At 62.0% G+C, this 22463-nt stretch overlaps 1 protein-coding gene across 10 annotated transcripts in view; it reads right to left on the bottom strand.

The window, feature by feature from the left end:
- The window catches only part of MEGF6 (multiple EGF like domains 6), a 99349-nt gene that overhangs the window by 10039 nt on the left and 66847 nt on the right, over positions 1–22463 (bottom strand). For 9 of the 10 annotated variants that reach the window (XR_006344923.1, XR_006344927.1, XR_006344925.1 and 6 more), the window contains 15 exons: positions 13989–14114; positions 12935–13057; positions 11263–11385; positions 10798–10935; positions 10057–10176; positions 9578–9700; positions 8894–9064; positions 8430–8561; positions 7557–7685; positions 5217–5345; positions 4423–4557; positions 3902–4036; positions 982–1107; positions 314–445; positions 92–220 (listed from right to left, as the gene is read on the bottom strand). Coding sequence is in view for 1 of the 10 variants with exons in the window: in XM_043923796.1 (XP_043779731.1) it covers positions 92–220; positions 314–445; positions 982–1107; positions 3902–4036; positions 4423–4557; positions 5217–5345; positions 7557–7685; positions 8430–8561; positions 8894–9064; positions 9578–9700; positions 10057–10176; positions 10798–10935; positions 11263–11385; positions 12935–13057; positions 13989–14114 (1971 nt within the window). In the remaining 9 variants the exon portion in view is untranslated. The remainder of the gene's footprint in view (positions 1–91; positions 221–313; positions 446–981; positions 1108–3901; positions 4037–4422; positions 4558–5216; positions 5346–7556; positions 7686–8429; positions 8562–8893; positions 9065–9577; positions 9701–10056; positions 10177–10797; positions 10936–11262; positions 11386–12934; positions 13058–13988; positions 14115–22463) is intronic. The other variant, XR_006344926.1, reaches the window with a different exon arrangement.

Here is a 22463-nt window from a genome sequence, read left to right as displayed (position 1 = left end):
CTGCAACAGAGCAACAGAGGCTGGTCACCCTCGCAGGTGACCGCAGCCGGATCAGGGGTGGGGAGGGATGCCTGGACACCAGGCCGCCTACCTCTCTGGCAGCTGAGGCCTGTCCACCCAGGGGCACAGCTGCACCGGCCGGTCACCGGGTGGCAGAGCCCATCGTTGGCACAGGAGCACCGCGTCTGGCAGCCGGGCCCAAACCAGCCGGCAGGGCAGGCTGCAGGCGGAGACAGGCTGAGTGTAGCTGGGGCCGGACATGGGGCTGGCCAGGATTGCGGGAAGGGCTGAGGTGGGGGCAGCAGACACTCACCGTCCTGGCAGCGGCTGCCCGTGAAGCCGGGGCGGCACAGGCAGGCTCCAGTCTCTGGCGCACAGGTGGCATCGTGCTCACACGGCGGGCAGATCTCCTGGCAGCCAAACCCCCAGCGGCCCTCGGGACAATCTAGCACCACCCCGCCCCCACACACACACAGAGGAGGTAGTCAGTCTCCCCAAGCCTTGCTGGGCCCACTGGGGAGCAGGGACTTCTCTTCCCAACTGAGCCATCCCAGACGAGGGAGGGGGGCAGGTCGTGGGAACCCCTAGTCCACTCACAGGCTGTAGACTTCAGGGCATTCACCCCAGGGGGAGACCCCCTGCCCCAGGATGCTCAACAAGCAAAAGGGGGATCCCCAGAAGAACCGGGAGACCCACATGCAGGGACAGGAGCTTAGAGGACCCGCCACAGACTGGGGAGGGTGGGGGGCCACTGGCCAAGCTGTCCCTGTGGCTGACAGTTCCCAGTGTCCCCTCTGCGGGCTCGGCCATGCGGCAGCCACTGACGCCCACGTCCAGACCCAAGGCTGGCGGTGTGAGCTCTTGGAGCTGCTGTGGGCGGGCCTGGGGTCTGCAGGGCTCCAGGGCTGGGGTCTGCACACGTGGCCAGGCATTGTGCAGCACAGGGAGCCGAGGGCACCCCGGGCCACGGCTGCCACTCACCTGCCCCACAGTCGTCCCCAGTCCTCCCCGGTGGGCACAGACACTGCCCTGTGACCCGGTCGCAGGGGGCGCCCCCACAGGAGCAGGAGCCTGAGCAGTTCTGGCCAAACGTCCCCGCCGGGCACTCTAGGGGCAGGGAGCGGAGAGCCTCAGGGCCCCCACGCGGAATGGCCCTCCTCCCCTGACCTCCACCCCACCCCGCACCTGCCCCCCCACCTGCCTCCCCAGAACCTGCCCCACCTCTAGCACCTATCCCCCCACCTGTCCCCCAGTACCTGCCCTCTGCATCTGTCCCCCCTCACCTGCCCCCCACCTACCACCCTTGGCACTTGCCACACCCTCACCTGCCCTCCACACCTGCCCCCATCTTTTTCCCTGAAACCTGTCCCCCCTCACCTGCCCCCTCACCTGCACCCTCACCTGCCCCCTCACCTGCCCCCTCATGTGCCCCCTGCACCTGCCCCCTCACCTGCCCCCTCACCTGCACCCTCAACTGCCCCCTCCCCTGTCCCCTGCACCTGCCCCCTCACCTGCACCCTCACCTGCCCCCTCACCTGCACCCCTCACCTGCCCCCTCACCTGCCCCCTCCCCTGTCCCCAGCACCTGCCCGATCACCTGCACCCTCACCTGCCCCCCTCATCTGCCCCACAGGGATGCTGGACACAGCCTGGGTCCCCAGGGTGATGAGGGCAGTCACAGAAGGGGACAGGAGATGGGGACATGGGGCAGGGAAAGGCCCACGTAGGGGAGTAGTAGTGAGGGGCAGCCTGGAGGCTGCAGACAGCAGGGCCTATGGGGGGTGAGCCACGACCCTGGAGAGTGGCGGCAGGCCCGCTCTGCCTTCCTTCCTCCCACTGTGGTCCACCCTGGGAACCCCATGTGGTCACCGCGTGTTCAGGAGTGAGAGAAGCCTGGGAAGGAGGGGCCAGTGGCTCTGGGCCCAAAGCAGGGCTTCAGAAAAGAACACAGGGATCCCGGAGCCTCACCCCACCCATATGGGCTGCAGTGGCGGCTCCAGTGGCCTGGCAGGGTCCCCTGTCCCCCCTACACCTGCTTGACTAGGGCGGTAACCCAGATGGTGAGAGGCCCTGCCGGTCCCAGCACCATGTGGCTGCTGTGATGCTGCTGTTAGGAAAGTTCCGGGCCCTGGAAGGCCAGCCGGGCACCTGGAGTGGGCAGGCTGGGGCCCACGCTCCACATCAAAGAATCAGACAACCCCTCTCTCCCACCACAACACTCAGCAGGACTGAGAACTGAGGACGCGCCCTGCTTGGGTAGGGGGAGATGTCAGCAGGAATGGCGTGGGGTCCCAGGCCTGGGGTGTCCCCGGCCCCGGGTGTCCCCGGCCCCGGGATGGGCTCTGGACAAAGGACATGCCCCTTGAACCCTTGCCCTGAGGGCCCACACCTACGGGCACCTGCTCGCCCACAGGACCGCGGGCAGCACACACGCTAGGTGCACATCCAGGCATCCAGGCAGCGTGGACCGGGGCAGGGAGGCCCAGCAGGGCACATGGAGCTGTCCCATCATCTGGGGGGTCCCCGCTCCACTGACGGGCAGACTTGTCTGGGGCACGGATGCTTTCCAGACCTGACAACAGCGGGGAGCCCATCACTGCCGTAAAGATGTGTCATGTCCCGCCACCAATCCCTGGGGCTCTGGATGCTTTTGAGGAAAAAAGGGAAAAGAAGACAAAGAAGGCCAGCAGGGAAGGATGGGGCGAAGGCCCTTCGGGTCTCTGCACTCAGGTCACCTGGGAGGGTACTGCTGGGGAGCGGACGCTGGCGGGAGTGGAGGAAAGGGGAGGGCACAGAGAGAAGTCAGGGCAGTCACAGAGCCTGAGCCCCCATCTGGTAGGCGAGGTCTACCAGCTCCCACACTGGTTCATGGATGGGATGACATGCCTGGCTGTTGAAGGCCCTTAAGACCACAGAGCCCCCCCGCCCCCGCCCAGAGTGTAGGTTGGGCTTGTGGGGATACTTGGTTTCCAAGCTGGGTTCTGAGCCCTACACACACCCCTCCTGCACCAAGGGACTCTGAGAGCCCAGATCATCCTAGGGGTCTCCAGAACCACCACGGAGAGGGAGGGTCCGCGCCTGGGTGTAGGGGGAGACTGACTCCTCAGCTCGGGGTGGACAGTGGCCCCCAGGTCCTCCTTGTTCCTGAGAGGGGACTCGGACCACTGCCTCCAGTGGGAGTCACACCAGTCACACTGCAGGCCCCCTCTCCACTTCCATCTGCCCTGGCTGATGGGTGAGGACAGTGTGCCCTGCGCCAAGGGAGGTTCCGACCTGCCCACCCTCCATTGGCAGCCACGGCAGTGCCGATGCTCACAGCAAGGGCTCCCCCATATAAACGAGGACCCCCCACCTCCAGCCTCTCCCTTCTTGGCACCCAATCACGCTGTCCCAGCCTCAGCATCCATGGGGAGGGCCTACAGTCATCATCCACACCCCACACCGGCACCTCCAGCCCAGGCCTCTCGAGACACCTCCCCTGGGGGCAGCTGCCTCTGTCCTGCCTGCTCAGACCCACCAGGAAGGAGCCCCCACCGGCTGCCAGCACGAGGCACGCCCAGTCTGTCCCGTGATGGAAGGAGTGAACGAGCAAGGAAGCGAGGGGATGACCTGTGAGCAGTACCAACCCTTCCAGGCTGCCGTGCACATGCGCACGCACACACACAAAGTGCACACGCGTGTGCACACACACACACACGAGTTCCCGCCCACTTGGGTGCACAGGGACAGGCAGACCTGTGGCTGAGTCGCCACTGCATGACCAGGGTGGGGACACGGCAGTCAAGGTGCTGCCAGAGCCAGGCTTTAGGGCTGACCCGGTACCCAGCTCCAGCACTTCTGGTGCCTGGCGCCCTGCACGGCCAGATAGTCTGCACCCTACCTGGGCACTGGGGCCACTCACCTTGGCTGCAGTTCTCCCCGTGGTAGCCAGCGGGACACTGCTTCCCACACTCGCCACTGACAGGGTTGCAGGCCACACCCGGGGGGCAGGTGCACGCCTGTCGGCACCCTGGCCCAAAGAAGCCCAGCTGGCACTCTGCGGGGAGGGAGGGGAGAGGCATCTGCAAGGTTCCAAGGGCCCTGGGGCCTGTCCCTCTCCCTTGGGGCCTGTCCCCTCCCCTGGGGCCTGTCCCCTCTCCCCTGGGGCCTGTCCCCTCCCCTGGGGTCTGTCCCCTCTCCCCTGGGGTCTGTCCCCCTCCCCTGGGGTCTGTCCCCCCTCCCCTGGGGCCTGTCCCCCCTCCCCTGGGGCCTGTGCCCTCCCCTGAGGTCTGTCCCCCCTCCCCTGGGGCCTGTCCCCTCTCCCCTGGGGCCTGTCCCCCCTCCCCTGGGGCCTGTCCCCCTCCCCTGGGGTCTGTCCCCCCTCCCCTGGGGCCTGTCCCCTCTCCCCTGGGGCCCTCCTCCTCCCCCTGGCCCTGTACTCACCATCCTGGCACCACTCGCCCCCAAAGCCCGCCTTGCAGGCACAGCTGCCGTCCCTCTTATCGCACGCACGCGTGTTCTGCTGCTCACACTTGCACTCCTCCGAGCAGCCCGGCCCAAAGGCCCACGGTGGGCAGGCTACACCCCAGAACCCACTGTGAGGGGGGCCTGCCCCCTGCCAGCGCCCGCCCCAGCCCAGATCTCCAGTCCCATCCACCGAGTCGTATCTGGGACTCCACATAGAGTCGCTGGTGCCCAGTTTGCAGAGGAGAAACAGGCTCACAGAGAGGCACTTCCCAGGCAGGGAATGCCTGGGACCCTCCCTGCCTCCCTCTGAACAATCCTCTCACAAGAGCTGCTGAGGTAAGGCCTGCCGGCTTTTCTCCAGCATCCCACCGCCTCTCCCTCCACCATCCTGGGTGTCTGCAGACCCAGGGAGTGGGGGCGACCCACTGGGGGCTCAGGACTTGCTCCCAGGAAACACCAAAAGCCAAGACAAGCTCTGTGCCCTGAAGCTTCTGGGGGTGGGGGCCTGCCCCTGCCCAGGCCTGCAGGCCACCCAGCAGCCTGACTGGGGCGGGGTCGCCCACCTGGCTGCCCTGGCAGCCAGCACAGTCCAAAGGACTTTGAGTCCGCAGGCCCCTCACCCCAGCCGGGGACCTCGCTGAGCCCCCGTGTCCTCATCTGTGAAGACTGATGATCAAACACAAGCTGGACCCAGACAGGAAGAACACAGCCCACTCTATGGCCCCGCACCCACCCCCAGACCCAGGCGCCCAGTGGTCAGTGGGACTCACCCAGGTGGCAGAAGCGGCCGTAGAGCCCCGGGTCACAGAGGCAGGCCCCATAGAGGCGGTGGCAGCGGCCCCGGTTGGCACAGTGGCACTTCTTACGGCAGTACTTGCCATAGAAGCCTTTGGGGCAGCCTGGGGAAAGAGGGGGGGTCTCTTGACTGCCCACCCAGACATGGCCTCCCACCCAAGGAGATGCTCCAGTGGGGGAGGCATTAGCACCCAGTACAGGAGCCTGGAGAGGCCTCGGCCACCAGGGTACAGCCATAAGGTTTCAGGGCCACCAGCAGCCCAAGGACCCTGCACCCCAGACAGAGAGGGTCCCTGGGGGCTGGCGAGGGCACTGGGGGGCAGGGCAGGATGAGGGGAGCCCCATGAATGTGGCCGTCTGCCCTTGCCGGCCTGTGCCCCCAGGGTCTGTGGCCCCAGACGGTGGTCAGACCGGAGGCCATCACATCTTCACTACACGCAGGAGGGACTCCGAGAGCCCACTCTCTCCATCTGACCAGCACCGACAGCATCCTGGTGCCTGTCACTCTGTGGTCATCGAGCCTGGCCTCCGGACCTCACAGAGGGAAGGACACGGGCCCAAGTCCAAGGGGCCCAGGGCCAGGGTGGGGCTGTGGCCCTCCCACCCGAATGCTTTGCTCGGACTCAGCTCTGCCCCTGGCCCGCCTACTGGAGGGCTTCAGGGAGCTTCATGGTGACCCCAAGGAACGTCCACATCCTGACCATCAGGACCTCCAGGCGGGACCATCCTGGACTGTTCCAGCAAGCCTAAGCCAACAAGTGTCCTTAGAAGAGAAAGGAAAGGGAGGCTGGACACAAAGAGGCCACGGGGAGACAGAGGCAGAGGCTAGAGGGACAGTCATGAGCCCGGGGCACCTGGAGTCTAGGAAACTCTAGAAGGGTCCCTGAGAGCTGGGCCGAACCTTCTCCAGGTCACCTGCAGAGGTGCAGTTTACCCACAGGACCCCGACTGAGACCTAGCCTCTGGGAAGCCACACCATGTCACCAGGGGAAGCACTGAGATGTAGGCCCTTTATCTGCCAGGAGTCCCGTGGGTCCGTTCAGGACCCATCACATACACATGAATTTAAAAGACGCTTGTTCCTTGGAAGGAAAGGTATGACCAACCTAGGTGCACATTATTAAAAAGCAGAGACATCACTTTGCTGACAAAGGTCCATATAGTCAAAACCATGGTTTTTCCAGTAGTCATGTATGGATGTGAGATTTGGACCATAAAGAAGGTTGAACACCAAAGAACTGATGCTTTCAAACTGAAGTTGGAGAAGACTCTTGAGAGTCCCTTGGATAGCAAGGAGATCAAACAGGTCAATCCTAAGGGAAATTAACCCTGAATATTCACTGGAAGCACTGATGCTGAAGCTGAAGCTCCAATACTTTGGCCGCCTGAAGCAAGGAGCCAACTCATCGGAAAAGACTCTGATGATGGGAAAGACTGAGAGCAGGAGAAAGGGTGCAGAGGATGAGATAGTTGGATGGCATCACCGACTCGACAGACATGGGTTTGAGCAAACTCTGGGAGATAGTAAAGGACAGAGGAGCCTGGTGCACTGCAGTCCACAAGGTCACAAGTCGGACACAACTTAGCAACTGAACAACAACAACACACATACAGCTTCCAATAGGCAGTCTGCTTTCAGTTCTCATTCATAGTAAGGATGGAAGATCACAGGAAAAGAAACAGGGATGCTGACCGAGCTGAGAAGGTGACCAGAGAGAGGAAGCAGAAAGACCTCCCCTGCCATCCCACACGGGCCAGCTAGGCAGTGGGAACGGTCCACCAATTGTTGCCATTGCTTTTAAGACAGGAAGTCCTTGATATACTAGCTATAGTTGCCAGCAAAAGAAGCAGAAATGTAAAGGTCTGAAGACTTTAAAATGAAGCCTCAGGCACCTGGGAAACTTCTGTGGACTCAAGTTCCTCCAAAAATGTTGCAACTTCAGAGTTATAAAAGATGTTAGCGTCATCCCATGAAGCCACAGCCCAGGGGTGCTCCCTTCTGCAAATCCCACCCAGTCATCATGTAGCTCTCCTTGAATGCTTCCAGGAACAGGGAGCTCACTACTTCTCAGGGGACTCAGTTACAAAAGTGCTATTCTTCCCACAAGTCCTCACCACCTGCGATAGTCAGGCCCTGTGAGAATAGCCAACAATAACAACTCAGTGCTTCTTGCACTAAGGGGCTTCCTCTGTACCATACCGTCACTTTTCCCACCCCTGCAGAAGAAAGGGGACTAGGAGCCAAGAGGTGGTGCCTGCCCCTCACCTCCACCCCAAGGATGAACCCAGAGGTCAAGGAGGGGGTCTGCACCCACCATCCTCACAGCGGGCTCCGCTGACCCCCGGGGGGCAGCGGCAGGCCCCCGTCACAGGGTCACAGTTCCCGCCGTTCTGACAGCTGCAGGAGAGGCTGCAGTTCTTCCCGAAGGTGTCCGGAGGACAGGCTGCAAGGGGAACAGAGGAGCTCAGGGTCGTCGGCCCGCAAAATGACCCTACACTCAGAAGCCCCTCCAGAGATACAGACACCCTCCTGGGGGTCAAGCCTCCAGTTCAGAAGCAACTTCCCAGAGCAGCACCCAGCGGCACTTGTGCCCCGGGGCCCTGCCCACATGTACGGCAGACATCACTCATCAATCCTCCATCCTCTCCCTCTGAACTCCAACAGGTCCACCTCAACCAGCACTTTTGGTCACTATGGCCTCTGAGACTAGGGGGTTGCTGGGTGGGGAGTGGACATGCCCTGGATAGAGGGTGGGAGACAGCAGTGTTCAAATGTGCTTCAGCTGCCCACTTGCTGTGTGGCCTGGGGAAGTCACCTGTCCCCCTGGAGACTCTAGCATGACTGGCCACCCACTGGCCACCCAGACTCTAGCAGCCCACCCACTGCTCTTCATCAGACCCCTTTTTGTCTCAGTTAGCTGTTGGCTTGCTTGTGGCTGGACCCTCATCAACCCGTGATATCTGTGAGAGGCAGACACCAGGCTCTGCGAGCCCCCAGGGTCTCACAGCACCTGGAAGAGAACCTGGCGTGGAGAAGGCAGCTGGGAGACCCTGAAGGAATGAGTGAATGGCAGGACCCGGGAAGCCCCTGCCCAGGACGGTAGGAGGAGTGGACTGTCTGTGCCGTGCAGGTCCTGGGGCTCCTGGGCCCTGTCCCCCAAGCGGCCCCACCCCCACAGCAGCCTCACTCTCATTGCAGATGAGCCCAGTCCAGCCATCAGGGCAGTCACAGCCGTCCAGGCTGGGGAGGCAGGTTCCCCCATTCCTGCAGTCGTCGCAGGTCAAGCTGCAGTCTGGGCCAAAGGTATCGTCCAGGCAGACTGGAGGATGGATTGAGAGAGGGGCCTCAGAGCCTGGCCCCTGGCCCTGGACCCCACCCAGAGAAGGGGACACGGGGCATCCTCGGGCCCCGCAGGTCCCATGCAGGTAAACGGAGACAAGGGAGACAACAGGGGCCAGAAAGGGCCCTAAATGGGCAGCTAAGCTCAGCGCTGGACACACTGGGCAGACTGAGGCAGCCTCTTGGCCTCTCTGAGCCTTGGTCAAACGAGGCGCTCACAGGAAGACTTCCTCATGCCCAAGACGGTAGGTTGGGCAGCAGCCAGGCCGGGGGGTGCTGGCACGGAAGCCCGGGGACGGGCCCACCTCTCACCAAACTTTTCCTGCAGTGTGTGTTCGCCCCGCGCCTCGGCCTCTTCCTCCTCAACCCCGACGTAGTCGTCTTGCAAGAGGTGGGGCAGCGCGTCCTGGAGCACCGCGACATGCAGCGGGGGCCGCCCCAGGGGCAGGTGGCCATCCAGGACCAGCTCAGGCAGCTCCAGGGCTGGGCGGGGCACAAAGGCCCCTGAGCCCCTGCCGCCCACCTGTCCTCCTCAGAATTGACTCCCCTGCCCCTCGGTGCCACCCCAGGACCCCCACCTACAGACCCCACCGTGCCCCTCCTCACCCTGGTCATCAGCAGTGAGCCTGCTTCTCAGGAAGGAGGAGGCTCCAGGCCCGGAACTGAGGACCTGACTCTTGCCACATCCACCCCAGCTGTCCCAGCTCCCGCACTAGCCTGAGGGACCCTGAGCATGGAGAGGGCGTGGGGACAGGACAGCCCTCTGCTCTGGACGCAGTCCTCAGTCCCTGAATGACGTCCCTCCTCTCGTCTGGGAGGGGCTGAAGCTGGACCACTGGGACCCCTGAGTAACACCTTGCCTGGGGGCCCCTGTCTGTCCAGCCCATCCCACAGTGGGATGCTGGTCTGAGGTGAGGTCCATCCAGCTGGGAAGCAGGGAGTGGGGCCTTGGTGCTGCAGGAAGACGGGGTCCTATGGGGCCAGGTGGAGACTCACAGGTGCAACCCCTGCGGTCCTCGTCCAGCCGGTAGCCAGCCTCGCAGGAGCACTGGAAGGAGCCAGGCAGGTTGGCGCAGCGGTGCTCGCAGCCGCCGCGGCTGGAGGCGCACTCATCCACGTCTGCGGGCAAACCCAGGGCCACTGGCGCCCATCCTCCAGGAGTCGGGGCCTCGGGGCGGTCCTCCCCCACTCCCCTCGCCCATGGGATGGGGGCCTGCTGGGCGACAGCCATGCCACAGCCATCCTCCCCACCTCCTGCTCAAGAAAGGCCAGGCTGGGGCAGCCGGGGGTGCAGGCCCAGCCCAGAGAGAGACAGTGACCACCCGGGGGAGGGAACAGGCGGGCCTCCACAGGCCTGCAGACAGCAGGAGCTAAACCAACACCCAGAGACAGAGTGCTGGGCGGGGGCCAGAGCCCGCCCCCTGTCATCCTTAGGACAGTCCACTCCCCAGCCGCCCCAGCCGTCCACCACTCACCCTCACACCCGCAGCCATCCGCACTGAGCCGGTAGCCGGCATAGCAGCTGCACTCGTAGCCGCCGGGGCTGTTGGTGCAAACCTGCTGGCAGCAGGGGGAGGCGGCACAGTCGTCGACGTCTGCAGGGCACACACCACAACCCGGCTGACACCAGTGCCACCCACGTGCACGCCTTCCACAGCACGGCAGTGGGCACACACCGGCACACAGCCACACGCACACAACCACATGCACACTCACACACAACTACCTGCAGGCAACCACATGCACACACACCTGCACATGACTGTATGCACACCTGCATGTGAGTTGCACATACTCACCCACAATCACACAGGCACCCAGGCATGTCCCTGGCCCTGCACACACAGACACACCAGGACCCAGGTCGCGACCCAGGGCCACCCCGCCTGCTGTGGGAGTAGGGTGGGGACTGGCAGGTGCTGGGGAGTCCCCACTGACGCAGAGCAAATGCTCACGTGCCACAGTACGTGGGCATTGACCCAGTGGCTGAGCAGAGCTGCAGGTGGACATGGGGCGGTGGGTGCTCGGCAGGGTCGTGATGCTGCCTCTCACCAGGCCCCCTCGTACCACCCCCACCCCTGCCCAGGGCCAAGGGAACAGGACTGGAGGCAACAGAAGGGAGGTTCCCATTCACAGCATCAAACGTGGGCACTGCCCCAGCGCAGCAGCGAGCCTCTGGCTTGGGGGACGGCAGTCGGGAAGGAGGCGGCTCGCACCGATACACGTCCTCTGGTCCTCATCCAGCTCGTAGCCACGGGGGCAGGTGCAGATGGGGCCCGCACTGCTGTGGCTGCAGCCGTGGGAGCAGCCGCCGTTGTCCGCCTCACAGCTGTTCACGATCTCCATCTCGATCCCTGTGGCCAGACCCACCAGGGACGTGGGACCAGGGCTGGGGTGACACCCCAAGCTGGCGCGGTCCTCCCACCCTAGCTGCTGCCAGTCTGCTGGGAAGTAGGCTGCACGGAGCTCCTGGGCCTGGTGGACCCTGGAACCCTGTCCTCCTGGGGTCCCTCTGTCCTCCCCCATCTCCCAGGACCCACAGTCAGCCCCGAGGCCCAACGCTGCCCTCGACTGACAAGGAAGTTCTGCCCCTCGGCCAAAGCCAGCCGACAGTTGTAGCGGGCTGGGGAGCCATGTGGCGTCTCCACGCCCGGTGGTGCTGTCGCCCACTGTCCACTCACGGTAGCACTGCCGGCCATCAGCACCCAGCTCGTAGCCCGCATTGCACACACACTTGAAGGAGCCATGCGTGTTGAGGCAGCCGTGGGCACACTGGGCCAGGCCCGTGGCACATTCATCCACATCTGATGGGAGAGATCGGGGGTGAGGGGCGCTCTGGGACACTGGCCTGGGAGGCTCAGCCCCCAGGGGTGGTCTCCACCAAGGGGTCAGAACCCGGGCACCCCGTGCCAGGAGAGGGCCCCAGTGCCCTCTCCTGCTTCCCTCTGAGCATCTTTGCTTTCACCAACACACTCCAGGTGCAGAGCTGTGCTCTGTCCCAGGGCGAGAAGGGCACGGCTAGAAGTCCGGGTTCAGGCTCCACCAGCAGCAGCGGGTGCTGTCCCGCCTCTCTGAGCCCACGGTCCCTGAGCAGTTGTGTATGTCTGTTCTTGCCAAGCCTCCCCCCCATCTAGGCCGAGCACAGAAGGGGCCTTTTGCCACCAGCTTCCAGGGGGCCAGCGGGAGAAAGTGCACTCTGTCATCCAGGGTCAAGCTACAGCTTCCTCCCTGTGGCTGTGTGGCACTGGCCTGGGGATCTGAACCCTAGTGTCCCCGATGACTGCCTTTGTCCCACCACCTGAGAGTCCTTGGAATGAAGCTGACCCTCAGCCTCATTTCCCACTGGGTTCTCTGAAGCCACTGCATCCAGAACGCCAGGACATGCCCGCGTCACATTGGCAGTGATGTCTAGAACACTTTCCTGATAGTGATGTGGAACAAGCTTCTATACCCACAGACTTGTCTCTCTGATGGCCGTCGGGCAGGACACCTCAGGAGATGACCACTGCATGCCTGGAGGCACCACACCACTTCAGAGACTCACCCCAAGAGTCAGGGGGGACAGGCACAGACCCCTCCCTAGGCTGTTCATCCAGAACCACGTCAGGGAGGAGCAGGGATACCCGAGTCCTGAGATGGGGTAACTAACACTGCACAGGGGATGCCCATGCAGCCAGGAGGTCAGAGCACATTCTGGAAAGCTGCGCCCACCATGCTCTGGGGTGATGCTATATGCACCCATTAACCAGCAAGCCTAGAGACAACCTGGAAACTGGTTCGGGGATGTCACTCAGGTCACAGTGATAACCCTTTCTCTAATAAGCAGGTTGTTGTTTAGTCACTAAGTTATGTCTGACTCTTGTGACCCCATGGACTATAACCCTCCAGGCTCCTTTGTCCATGGGATTCTCCAGGCCAGAACACTGGAATGGATTGCAATTTCCTTCTCCAGGGGATCTTCCCAACCCAGAGATCAAACCTGCATCTCTTGCTTGGCAGGTGAGTTCTTTACCACTGAGCCACCAGGGAAGCCCTAACAAGCAGGTACTGCTTAGCTAACACCTAAGAGAAATATTTAAAATTAACAAGCCACCCTGAGAACTGTCTTCCTGCAGACACGAGACTCTCTTGGGGAGCAGTTCCTTGAGTTCCTCCTCTCCATCTCCCACCCTCCACCCTGCCCACCCCCCACCCCAACCCCAGTCCTAGAGATGACCCTGCATCATCCCAGGTCAGCCGAGAGTGGCAAGACGGGATCTGGCCCTGCACACACAGGCCCCTGAAGGGGGATGTGAGGAGGTGAGCCCGGCACCGCTGACCTGGACTGGCCCTAGCACAGGTGGGGCATCCTACCTTCGCAGGCCTTGCGGTCCGCTGCCAGCTGGTAGCCCGCGTGGCACTCGCAGTGGGCAACGCCCCGGAGTGCCCGGCACCTGTGCATGCAGCCGCCGTTCCTGTCTGCACACGGGTTTCTCCCTGCAGTCATGGCCAGGAGGAACAGGGGCAAAGGGCAGAGGTGGAGGGCCCAGCAGGTTTGGGGTCCCCACTCCAGGGCCTCTGGTGAGCCCCCACCTGGAGCTCTCACCCCTCCTGCTCCATCCTGATGGGTTGGGATGTGGACTAGGGGTCAGGGGAGCCCCAGGGACTCCCAGACAACTCCAGAAAAGACAGAGGGCACTGGCCAGGCCCGCCCTGGTCAGGCAGCAGGTGCATGGCCAGCTCCCCCACCCCTCTTCTCGTCAGAGCCCCAGCCCCGTGAACTCACGCCACCCTGCCCCACCGCTGGCCCACACTCACTCCTGACCCCCCGGGACCTGGAAGGCCAGGCAGGGCAGGAGGGACTCCCTCAGCATCAGCCCTGCTGCCCCCACCCATTCCCACTTCTCAGGGGTCTCCTGGGCCTGCTCCACCTTCTCCATCAGCAGAGCCCCCTTCCATGACCCACAGCCCTGGGACCCCAGGGCAAGGAGCCAGACAGGGCCTGGCCAGTCTCCTCTGCCCAAGGGCCAGGGCTGAGGCCTGCATGCCCACACCAAGCCCAGGGCAGGCCTCAGAACTGAGACAACACAGGATGCCCTTCCTCCTCATCCTGGTACCCCCATCCTAAGCTTCCTGCCCCCAAAGATGTGAGATCCCAGAGCACAGCCTGACAGGCTTCCTCCCCAAGGCCCAGGGGGGCTGGATGATGCCCCATCACTCTCCACAGCCAAGGAGACCCCTGTGTGATCAGAGCTCAGCCAAGGGCAACGACATGGACCAGACCCCTCAGACCCTCCTGCAGCACCAGTGGCCAAGGGACTTGGGCTGCAGGATCTCCGGGCAGGTCTGAGGGAGTGTGGAGAACGGGCAGGGGGTCCCAGTGGAAGGCCCAGCCCCAATCCCCTGCCTCCACCCCCGGGACACTCACGGATGCAGCGCCTGCCATCCTCCTGGAGCTGGAATTCAGGCCGGCATTGGCAGCGATGCTGGGTCACTGTGAGCTGGATGCAGTTGTGCTGGCAGCCACCATTGCCCACGGCACAGGAGTTGATGGCTGGGGATCCGAGAGGAGTCAGGTCACCCCAGGAGGATGGCCCAGCTGAAGGGCCCCATCCCAGGCAGGCTCCGAGCACCTCCTATAGGAAGCTTCCGGCACCTCCAAGCCCCTCCCTCATTCCTGTCTGCGTCCCAGAAGCAGGGACTTTGAGAGGACAACACAGCTCCCGTCCAGGTCACAGGCCTGACTTTGCTTCTTGGCCCACACACAGGACACACAGGACCATGGTCAGAATCTGGGTCCTCTGGCCCAGCCTGACTCAGGACTGGATGTAGGGAGGCACTGCAGAGCACCCCAATGGAAGCCCAGACCCCACCCCAACCCCAGGCACAGAACACAAAACATCAGGCCCTGCTGAGGGTCAGGGCATCCGGAGCTCAGAGTCTAGCAGGCTGGGAGGCTCCCTGGAGGAGCAGGAGGCCAGCAGGGGCTGGGGAAGACCCGGACACTCCACTGTTGGTCATCAGGCCAGGGCAGAGGGGCAGGCATGGGCCTCCGTGGACAGCCACCATGACCTGCGGGCCTAGCCCCCAGCTCCTGTCGGACCACTGCAGCTTCTGCCCACCCCAGGTGGGGCCTCACCCCCACCTGACCTCACCCAGATGCCACTCCTCTCAGCAGCTGTGGGGACAGCACTTGGTGAGGCCAGAGGTAGGGACCCCCATCCCAGTCCTAGGATGCCAGGGGTCCAGGTGTTCCCGCTCAGGCCCACCTCGAGCAAGCCTCTTATGGGTCAGGCTAGCCAAGAGGGTGCCTATGTCGTGGGTGGATGTGTTGAGGCTGTGCCCACGAAGGGGGCACTGGGCAAGACTGGGCACCCGGGGAGGACACCTGGTCTCTGGTAGCTCCACCAAGTCGCTGGTAGTGGTCTTGTGGTTAGGGAGGGACAGGTCCCCATCTCTGCAGTGAAGCTTCAGGGATGCACCACGGGGAGGCGCAGATCACTGCCCAGCCGGCCTGGGCCAGAGCAAGCCTGAGTGCTGGTACTAAACTCTGCGACTGCTGGGGGGCAGGGATTCACCCCCAGATGCCACCTGTGCTGTTATCAGACTTCAGCGGGGCCCCAGGGCCCGAGTTTGGAGAGGCCATTCACTGTCAGTGGGTCTGGGGGCCAGGAGCGGCCCACCCCACCACTGAGGCCCATGGAGCCAGGAGCAGCCGCGTCCGCACGCAGAGCAAGCGAACAGCCTCAGGGCTCAGAGTGGCCAGGCCCACACTGTCTGCCAAGAACAAGGCTTCCTTCAAAGCAAGTATCCTCCCCAAAAGCCAAAACACAGCACTCGCCATCCCACCGGTTCTCCTCGAGGAGCATGGCGGGGAGGAACTGGAGCTGAGGGTACCCCCGGGGCCAAGCCAGCCCTGCTCTTGGGGTGGGGTGAACACCTGAGGCGGCAGTGCGGGCTCTGTCTCCTGGCCATACCTGCCTCTGCCACGTGTCGAGGGGGAGCAGCAGAGACCCGAGACCCGGGTAGGATGGAGGTAGGCAGGATGGCCACGTCTCTGGCCCCAGTCAGCCTCTAGGCTCCCTCTCCAGCCACCCACCCCCAAGGCCCCGCCTGCCTCCCCCAAGACAGCTCTGCTTAACCCACTGCCATCAACTCCAGAGGCTTCCAAGCGTGGCCTGGGCCGGCCCATTCCTGGGGCCCTGTCTGTGTTTACAGCACCAATTGCATCCCGCCCAGAGCTCATAACAGGAACCAGAAGCCCTTCCTGGCAGCACCGGGCAGGCACATGGAGAGAGGGGCTCAGGGCCCAGGCCAGGAGAACGGCTGGGCAGACACTGTGGCTGCAAGGACGTCCCACAGAGCTGTGGCAGGAGACCTGAGACGGGCCCAGCGGTGACCTGGCACTGGGCCCACAGGAGCCCACCAGGGAAGAAATCCCAGGCAGGTGGGGGCCATGGAGGTGTCCAGCTCCCTATGCAGCCCCGAGTCTCCCCGACACCAGCCCGTGTCTCTCACTCTGCTGCACAAACCCTAACGTTCCAGATGCTCCCAAGCTGTGCAGCCCATGAAGGAGCCAAGTCCCATATCATCATCTCACACATCCTGTGCCCAGGATTCCCAGAAAGCTGAGCAAGGTAGTTTTTCTCAGGCGCTGGGCTGTGCAGCTCAGGGGAGGGCCAGCCTCTGCATGCCCAGCGCCTAGAGCTGGGGATAAAGCTTCCAGGCCCTCAGGCCACTGTGAATCATAGCATGGAGTCCACATTCCATTGCCCTATGCCTGAATGGACCAGGCTCAGAGCTGAAGCTGCAAGCTTGTCAGAACACAGGAGTGAGGGGGTTCCACAGTCCTAAGGGGACCAATGTTTGTGTACCCCTGCAATTCACATGTGCATTTCTAAAATTCAACCATCAGTGTGACCGTATTTGGAAGTGAAATAATGAATTGTGGTGCTGAAGAAGACTCTTAAAAGTCTTGGAGTACAAGGAGATCAAACCAGTCCATCCTAAAGGAAATCAACTCTGAATATTCATTGGAAGGACTAATGTTGAAGCTGAAGCTCCAATACTTTGACCACCTGATGCAAAGAGACAACTCATTGGAAAAGACCTTGATGCTGGGAAAGACTGAGGGCAGGAGAAGGGGATGGCAGAGGATGAGATGGTTGGATGGCATCACCAACTCAATGGACACAAATTTGAGCAAACTCAGGGAGATAGTGAAGGACAGGGAAGCCTGGCATGCTGCAGTCCATTGGTCGGACATGACTTGGTGACTGAACAACAGCAATTCAGGTTAAATGAGGTCATAAGGGTGGGGCCCTGATCCAACAGAATTTGTGTCTTTAAAGAAAAGACATGAGGACTTCCCTGGTGGTCCAGTGATTAAGGCTCCAGGCATCCAATTGAGGGGACACAGGTTTGATCCCTGATAAAGGAAATAAGATCCCACACGCCTTGCAGCCAGAAAAATTAAATTAAACTAAAAATATTTTTTGGCTTCCCTGGTGGCTCATGCAGTAAAGAATCTCCCTGCAATGCAGGAGACCTGAGTGTGATCCCAAGATTGGGAAAATCCCCTGGAGTAGGAAAAGGCAACCCACCCCCGTATTGTTGCAGCCAAAAAAACAAATTAAAAGTATTTGTTAACAATAAAGACCTCCCTTTCCCTAATATGGGAAGGAGCTTAAAAAAAAAAAAAAGAAAAGACATAAAGTCTCTCTCTGTCTCTGTCCCCATGGCCACACCAGGAAGAATGTTCTCATCAGGCACTGGATTGGCTGGGACCATGAGTGAGAACTGCCAGCCTCCAGAACAGTGAGAAGATAAACTTCCGTGTCTAAGCAGCCCAGTCATTGCATTGGTTAGGGCAGCCTGAGCCGACTACTGCACCTTCAGTTCCCAGTTTGCAAGCACCAGAACCAGGGGACTCGCGGGTTCTAACAGAAACTGAAAGTGAAAGTCAGTCGCATCTAACTCTGCGACCCCATGGACTGTAGCCCGCCAGATTCCTCCACCCATGGGATTCTCCAGGCAAGAATGCCGGAGTGGGTTGCCATTTCCTCCTCCAAGGGCTCAAACCCATGTCTCCCACATTGCAAGCTGATTCTTTACCATCTGAGCCACCAGGGAAGCCCCGGGTTCTAATAGCACTGGCTACAACTCCGTCTTTCGCCAACAGGGGTCGCTCCAGCCCACAGCCAGGGGTGAGGAAGCTGGACCTTCGAGATGTCCTACGGGGAAGAGGGTCTGCTCCACCCATGCTGGTTGGCTCACCACTGCTGGAGGTACAGGCGGTACCACCTGGAGCCCAGCATCAGGTGCGTGTGAGCGCTGTGGAGGTGCAGGTGGGGCTCTGCACAGCTGACCTGCAAGGCGGCTCAGCTGGCAAGGCCCCGGCCTAGGACACCAGCATGCTGGCCCACCCGAGCTGGCCATTCAAGGGGCTGTGCCTGGCAGGCTGGTGGCGTTAGGACAAGCCTGTTGGCTGTGTGCCGAGCCCACCAGCCCACTCTGCTCTGGCCTCCAGCCCCAGCCGGTGGATCGGAGCAGGCTGGATGGCGGCTTCGTGGGTTCGTAATGACTGCCCTCAGACTGGCTTGGCTTCCAGGTCCCAAGAGCCTCACACCACGTGTGGTCAGCAGCTATGTACAACCCACCCTTCTAGGAATCCCTCTGTTGGCCACAGGGCCAGGATGGTGGGACCAACAAGGGGTGGCCCGCCGGCTCAGCCAGTGGGGGAGACTCATGTGGGCTTGGCCTGCCCTGTCCCCCTTGGCAGCTCACAGTTTGCCTACAGCCTGGCCTTGTGCATCTTGCCCCATCCCCGACCCTCGGCTGGGACCTCCACACTGCCCAAGGGCACCGTTCCCCTGCAGCACAGATTCAGCCGCTCCCACCCACGGGCCACGTTCCCTCCGACCCACCAACACCCACCACAGACTGTGCACTACCCAGCACCCACACTCTCCCTGCCAGAGAAAGCAGCAAAGCCTGGACCCAGGCCCTACAGCTGCCCCGCCCAGCCCGCCCACCTCAGGACATGCACTCGCAGGTGAGGACCTGGCTCTGCAGCCCCTGGTGCACACTCCAAGGTCATCCACACTCTCACACCTCTCCCCACTCCCACGCTGTGCTCCCTGCTAGGTTCTGCCCTCATAAACTCTCTCTGACTCTAAGCCCCCACCTCCTGAGGCCCCAGTCTGCCCCTGCTTCCCCACAGCATCTCTGCATCCAGCCCAGGGTCTGTGGCCACTGCCTTGGCTTCCCCAGGTCGGGGTGTGACCCTCCTGTCCCCCCAAGGGAACTGACAGCCTGCAGATACAGGACCTTGTCTCGGGCACAGCGGTGACCTCCCAGGGTGGCCCCGGGCAGGGTAGCCCTTCCTGCTCCCCATTCAGACTCAGCGGCCCCTTGGGGCTGGGAAGGCACGCTTCCTTTCAGAAACTGCAGCCTGTTTTGGACCTGGAGGTGACTTGAAAACGTGCCCAGAACTGCGTCTGTGGTTTGCAGGGATGAGCTCTGCCGAAGAGCCTAGCACTCTCCACCCCTCTGCTGCCTGCGGCTTTGCCAACGAAGCCTCCAGGGGCCCTGGCAGCCTCCCTGCCAAGGAGTCGGGGAACAGCAAGCTGTGGGGCCCTGTGCAGACCCTTGCTGTCCCCTCACCGGGGAGACCCAGACCTGGGGAAGCGTCTGCCCCGAGGCCACTTGGCACGCCTGAGGGAGAACCCCAAAGGCAGGTGGGGTGCGGGAAGACCCTCCCCATACTGTGGGCACTATGTGTGCACTCAATTGCTCAGTCGTGGCCGACTATTTGCAGCCCCATGGACTGCAGCCTTTCAGGTCCTCTGTCCATGGGACTCTCCAAACAAGAATGCTGAAGTGGGTTGCCATTTCCTCCTCCAGGGGCTCTTACAGTGGGGTCCATCTGACTCCAGACCACCAGGGGTGCAGGCTGACAGCAGAATCCTCCCCACAGTGTCCATCCAAAAGACTCAACAGGTCTAAGGCTGAGGGGAGAGGGAGGAGAGGACCTGCCTCTCCCCAGGGGCTGGCCCCGCGGTGTCACAGGGACCCCTCTGCTCGTTGAACCAGTGACATCATGGCCCCTCAGACTGGGCATGCTGCTCACCATGGGGGACATTCAAGGCCAGGGTCCAGGAGGGACCTCTGGGCAGGAGTCACCCTAGCCCAGAGGAGGAGGGTTTCCCAAAGACCGGGAGCAGGTCTCTATGGGTCTACCCTGGGCGCAATGCAGCATGGCACAGAAAAGAACAGGCACCCCCAGGCTCACCGCCCAGCACAGCTCTCTGCAGCTCCGTTTCCCACAGTTTGGGGAAGGACGGGGGTCAGTTCCTCATCCCTGAGGGTGAGAAGCAGGCTGGACCAGCCTGGGCCTCTCTCTGCCCACCTCTTCCCACCCCAGAGCCTGGTGGGGCGGGGGTGGGGACAAACCCAGGGGGCTCCCTGGAGGTGGAGCACCCAGGACACCAGACTGCTTCTGCTTCTTTCTCTTGGGGCCAGGCTGGACAAGAGCAGCCAAGGTTAGACGTGAGGCACTCAGGGGCTTTGAGGCTGACAGTAAGATCCTTTCTGCAAATCTTCACTTTAAAAATGGAAACTTGTTGTCTGTTATTTGCAAGGGGCCTTTTATAAGGGAGGGGGCGCAGGAAGACTGTGTGCTTTCTGACTTCTCCCTGCCTCTAAAGCAACTTGAAAGAGTGTTTCAAGTCTCCCCTTGTCTGTTTCAAGGGCCCTCTTAAACATAAACACTTTTGAAGACTTCCCAGATCCCTGGGTGCCATGAAGTGGCACCAACCTGAAAGCTCCCGGCACATAGGGCCTTCCCGCCCTGTATGGAGGAAGAGCTGCCACTTCCCTGTGGGCACCTCCTTTACTCTCACCCTCTAGCATTTCCATAGCCCTCATTCCAAGCTGCTGAAGGGAGGAGTGCCCGGACCTGTTCCCTGCCTGCCCCGTCAGTCCCAGGAGAGCTCAGAGCACCCCTCCCCTTGCCCAGAGGACCCCAGCAGGCCCCAGGGCGGGGGTCCAGGGCAGCTGTGCTCCAGTTGTGCAGCCTGCCTGCAGCTGGCCTGCATGGGGGTGGGGACAGGTGGGGAGGGGCCCAGTCCTGCACTGATCTTCCCATCAATGTCTGCTGAGACCCTAGGCTGGGCTGGGCCCAGAGGGTGCCCCCACTGTGAACCTCAGACAAGGCCACCAGCTCTCCCCCATGCCCTGCACTCTGGGAGTCCTGCAGGAGAAGCAGGGAGGGCCCACACCTCTCAGCAAAGCAGCAGGGAGCTCCAGCAGCCTGGCAGGGCCCAGGCAGTGCCTTTCACTGGGCCCCACCAGGAGCCCCTCATCTGCTGCTCGGCCGCCCTACCCACCCCAGGGCCGTAGGTCAGGTGCTTTGCTGCCGGGGAGGGTCCCTCTGCAACCCAAAGGGGCCCTTCAGGGAGAAGGGCAGGGTGCCCCAGAGCAACTGCTTCCTGCTCTGCCTGGGAGAAAGCCCCCAGGAGACCCCTATCTGCTCTGGAAACTTTTCAGCAAAGCCCAGGGCCCCCACAGGGAAGGCAGCCCCCCAACAGACCCGGGCTGACAAACCCACATCACACCCAGAAGACCTGGTGGTCGGCCTGCAGGTGTCAGCTCCCAGGAATTCCAGATACTTGGAATCTGCCCACAGGTGTGCATGAGTGTGAGTGAGTGTGTGCAGGGGATGTGGCGTGTATTTCCCGCTGCGATTGGAAGTTGCAGAATGTGGGTATTTCACCTGCCCCCTTTGGCGGGAGCAGCCAGGAGATGGGTGGCCAGGAGGTGGGCACAAGCACCCAAGAGAGCTGCAGACCTCCTGAGGTCCTGGGGACCGTACAGTCTGGGGGTACAGAGTTGATGGTGGTAGGCAGAGGGGGTGGTAAGGTCCCAGCAGCCTCATACCAGGCTGTGCAGACCGTACTGGGGGCCCTGGCATCAGGTCTTTAGAAGACCCTGTGTTGTTACTGTTTTTCAGTTGCTCAATCGTGTCCAACTCTTTGCAACCCCAGGGACTGCAGCACACCAGGCTTCCCCGTCCTTCACCACCTCCCGGAGTTTGTTCAAACTCATGTCCTTTGAGTCGATGATGTAAGCAAATGCCACAGGTGGAGACTTCGGGAGCCCCGAGCCCAGGCATCTCCCAGAGAGGGGCTCCAGCTTGGTGATGGGCTGGGCTGGGCTAGGAGACCAGCAGCAAGGCTTTCCTCCTGGGCTGCCCGAGGGAGGCTATCCCTCTCCAAGAGCGGGGTATTCCTCCTGGGCTGCCCAAAGGAGGCTATCCCCCTCCAGGAGTGGGGTATTCCTCCTGGGCTGCCCGAAGCCAGCAGCTCAAGGCCACTCTTAGAGATCGCCACAATCCTCCCAAAGCCCTGACAGGCACCCTTCCCTTTGCGTGTTATTTACCCATTCTGGCAGCTCAGTGAAGACCACCATCGGGTGGACTGGGGGGATCCAGGAAGACAGGAGGGTGTCCCAGCCCAGCCCACCCTGGACCAACCCCCAGGGATGCCCTTCTCTGAGGAGAACCTTCCCCAGAGGAAGGGAGAATACAGGGGACCCGGGGACCAGCAGCCGGGGCTGCACCCCGTTGCATTTGCCCTGAAGCACATCACAACATTCCTGCATCTGTTTCCACTTTCCAGCTCTGAAACTTTACAGGGCAGCGGCCTCACTCCCTGAGTGGCAGCCCGGACATGTGAGCGTGTCTGCCGGGGAGGGCCCCCCGGGGCTGGCAGGCCGCCCTGCCACATAGCAGCGAGGCGTGAAGGAGGGAGGCTGCTCAGAGCCCGACCAGGCCCACTCCAGGTCTCCAGGGTGGAAAGAAGGGGCTCCCTGCCACAGACTGGGAGAGAGCCCTGGCCAGGGA

Source organism: Cervus elaphus, chromosome 14, assembly GCF_910594005.1.
Source record: "Cervus elaphus chromosome 14, mCerEla1.1, whole genome shotgun sequence".
In the NCBI taxonomy this organism is placed as follows: Eukaryota; Metazoa; Chordata; class Mammalia; order Artiodactyla; family Cervidae; genus Cervus; species Cervus elaphus.
Note: the sequence above shows the minus strand (reverse complement) of the source record. Positions and strands in the feature narration are given on the sequence as shown.